General features: G+C 43.0%; 1 protein-coding gene across 1 annotated transcript; it reads left to right on the plus strand.

Moving 5' to 3' along the window:
- Positions 1 to 1436: 1436 nt before the first annotated feature.
- Positions 1437 to 1898, plus strand: LOC147631799 (secreted RxLR effector protein 78-like). Its single transcript, XM_086807960.1, has one exon. It carries the CDS (start codon positions 1437 to 1439, stop codon positions 1896 to 1898), a length of 462 nt encoding a protein of 153 aa, XP_086664086.1.
- Positions 1899 to 2807: the final 909 nt, after the last annotated feature.

Consider the following 2807-nt stretch of genomic DNA (forward strand, 5'->3'; position numbering starts at 1 on the left):
GTGGAGTTGGAAAGAAGGCAGATGTGGGAATTGCTGGCCAATCTGGACTGGGATGTCCCTACTCTTTTTGGAGGGGACTGGAATTTTGAGTCATCCCATGATGACCCCCCTTGCAGTAGAAAGACTGGACAGAAAAGCATGATGTCATAGACCTGGCTATGATGAAAGGATGCTGTGCATTAAAAATGCCAACATGGAGCAACAAACATATGCAAGGTGGCTACGTGGCCAAAAGGCTGGATAGACTGTATGCATCTGATCATGCATCATGGATTAAACATGACATAGAAGGCCACCTTATGCACTCACACACTGTTTCAGAGACCACACTCCTCTGAGGGTGGCATTTAGATGCAAAGTGCAGAGCAGAGTTGGAAAGGGCCCCCCCTTGTTCAAGTTTAATGTCTCATTCCTGAGAGGGATAAAGGTTTCTTTCTGTGAAGGGTTAAGAAAGGTATGGTTAGAGGCAAGGAAGGTAGGTAGTGACCCCTACAGCAGATGGGAAACTGGTGTACAAGCCATCATAGAATATGCAAAGAGGGAAGGGAGGAAAAGAGCTAATTCCAGGAGAAAGGAGGAAAATGGCTTTGAGAAGATACTTATGTACATCAAGGCAATCTGCAACTCTCAGCCCCCTGATCCTTACATGTTGCAAATGCTCCATAACCTTGAGGACTATGCAAGAAGGATTGAAGCCAGGAAGGCAGAATCCGCTAGAGTATAGACAAGAAGGATTGAAGCCAGGAGGCAGAATCAGCTAGAGTATAGACAAGCCTTTATTGGCTGAAGGTTGGGTGGGGACACTCCAAGCAGGGTTTTTTTCAAGACTCTGAGGGCCAAGAAGAATGCTGACCTGATCACCACAGTCAGGAACTCGGATGGCAGGATTACTGAAAATGAAGAGGAGATAGGATAGATTTTTGTTGACAACCTCTCCAGTATTGTGGGCACAGCATTGGACACAGCATGTGATTATCAAGAAAAACTACAACAGCTTCTTGAGCCTATACATGATGACATCACTAAAGAAAAAGGCACCTTCTTGTTGGTAGACCATTTTCCCCTTATGAGGTTGAATATGTAATCAAGTCTCTAAAAAAAGAAAAGGCCCCAGGCCTGGATGGGCTGAAGTTCTTCAAGAAATGGTGCCTTATGCAACAAATGACTTCTGTGAGCTGCTTAATGCATGCAGGAGCGATAGATACATGCTAGAGAGCATCAATACTAGACTCATTAAACTCATACCCAAGAATGGGGACAATCAAGAAGTAAAGAACTATAGGCCTCTGACAATGCTGAATACAATATATAAAGTTATGGCTAAAGCTCTAGCCCTAAGGATAAAGGCTCTACTACGTGAAAGGGTGCACCCAATGCAGTTTGGTTTTGTGCATGGTAGGAGTATACATGAAGCTATCTTTAATGTATTAATAGCCATGGATTGGGCCACTGAACAAGAAGAGGATTATGTTATGATCAATATGAATCTTGAGAAGGCATATGACAGAGTGGGCTGGGAATTCATATTGGCAGTGCTCAAAAAGATGGGCTTTCGGTCAATGTTCACTAGTATGGTGCAAACACTCTTCAGCAATGCCTATGCTACTGTCCAAATCAATGGATATGTGTCCAACAAGTTTGCCCCCCTGAGGAGATCAGTGAGACAAGGGTGCCCGCTTGCCCCCCTTCTCTTTGCCTTAGCTACAGATCCACTACTGAGGAACATAGACTTACTTATTCAAAGGGATGCACTAAAACCTCTCCCATTGCCATTTGGCAAAAGTTTTGCATGCCAGCTATTTGCAGATGACAATTCCAATATAGTCAAGTGTGAGCAACAGAGTTTAACTAGCTTGATGGAAGTGTATAACAAATTTTGCAGAGTGGCTCCAAGATAGAGTCCACATAAAACTGAGTGCATTAAACTCAAGTATGTGGACCAAAAGGACTGCCTAGCAGAGTTTGACTTAAAGAACTCCATAGTCAGATACTTGGGCTGTCTAGTTGTTGGAATAGGGCTAACAACTCATCAATGTTTTGAATGGCTACACAAAAATATCACCCAGAAGCTCAAAGCAAGAGCACACCTCAGATTGAGCATAGCAAGGAAAGTAGTCTGAGACACATTTTGACAGCTTTACCAGTGTATGTGGCATCCTTGATGAAATTCTCTAAAGCACTTTGGCGCATAAGATTGACAAGAGTCTCAAAGAGTTCTTGTGGTTTGTTGACAGAAAGATGTGGAATTTTGTGTCTTGGGAACAAGTATGTGCTAGCAGAGAGAATGGTGGATGGGGCATCCTAATCTGGTTGACAAGGCCAAACAACTGTGAACAAATGGATAGGCAAAAGCTGGAGTCTAACCAGCCTTGGGCATGCATAGCTAGATGGAAACTCTAGGTTTAGTGAGTGGATTAGCAAAGCTAAGGAGGATAAAACATGGCTATGGTCATGGTTAGGTCATGGTTAGAAGCAAGATTATGAGTGGATTAAGAAATGCTAATGAAACATAGTTTAGGCATAAACATAGAGACACACGAGTTGTTATCTTCATTAGCAAGGGCCTCTTATATAGGCAAGGGTACATGACCTCATGACATCACCTATGATGTCTTACAAGCATAAGATGCCATCTCCCCCCATGTGGGTTTGCCATAAATGAACAAGATGCCCTCTAGGCTATTTTGAAATAGGCGCCCATTTGAGGATGAATCTTGAGTAAAGTAATCAAGGTAATATAGCCCCTTTCAACCTTTGAATGGATTTGGGTGATATTTCCAACAAACCCTCCTTCAACCAAATCCATG

The sequence above is a fragment of the Cibotium barometz genome, chromosome 14, assembly GCF_041138505.1.
Source record: "Cibotium barometz isolate CiBa-2024 chromosome 14, ASM4113850v1, whole genome shotgun sequence".
NCBI classification, from domain to species: domain Eukaryota; kingdom Viridiplantae; phylum Streptophyta; class Polypodiopsida; order Cyatheales; family Cibotiaceae; genus Cibotium; species Cibotium barometz.

Excerpts from the sequence above, each read along its gene's own strand:
- LOC147631799 (XM_086807960.1), top strand. The coding sequence starts at position 1,437 with ATGGATTGGGCCACTGAACAAGAAGAGGATTATGTTATGATCAATATG.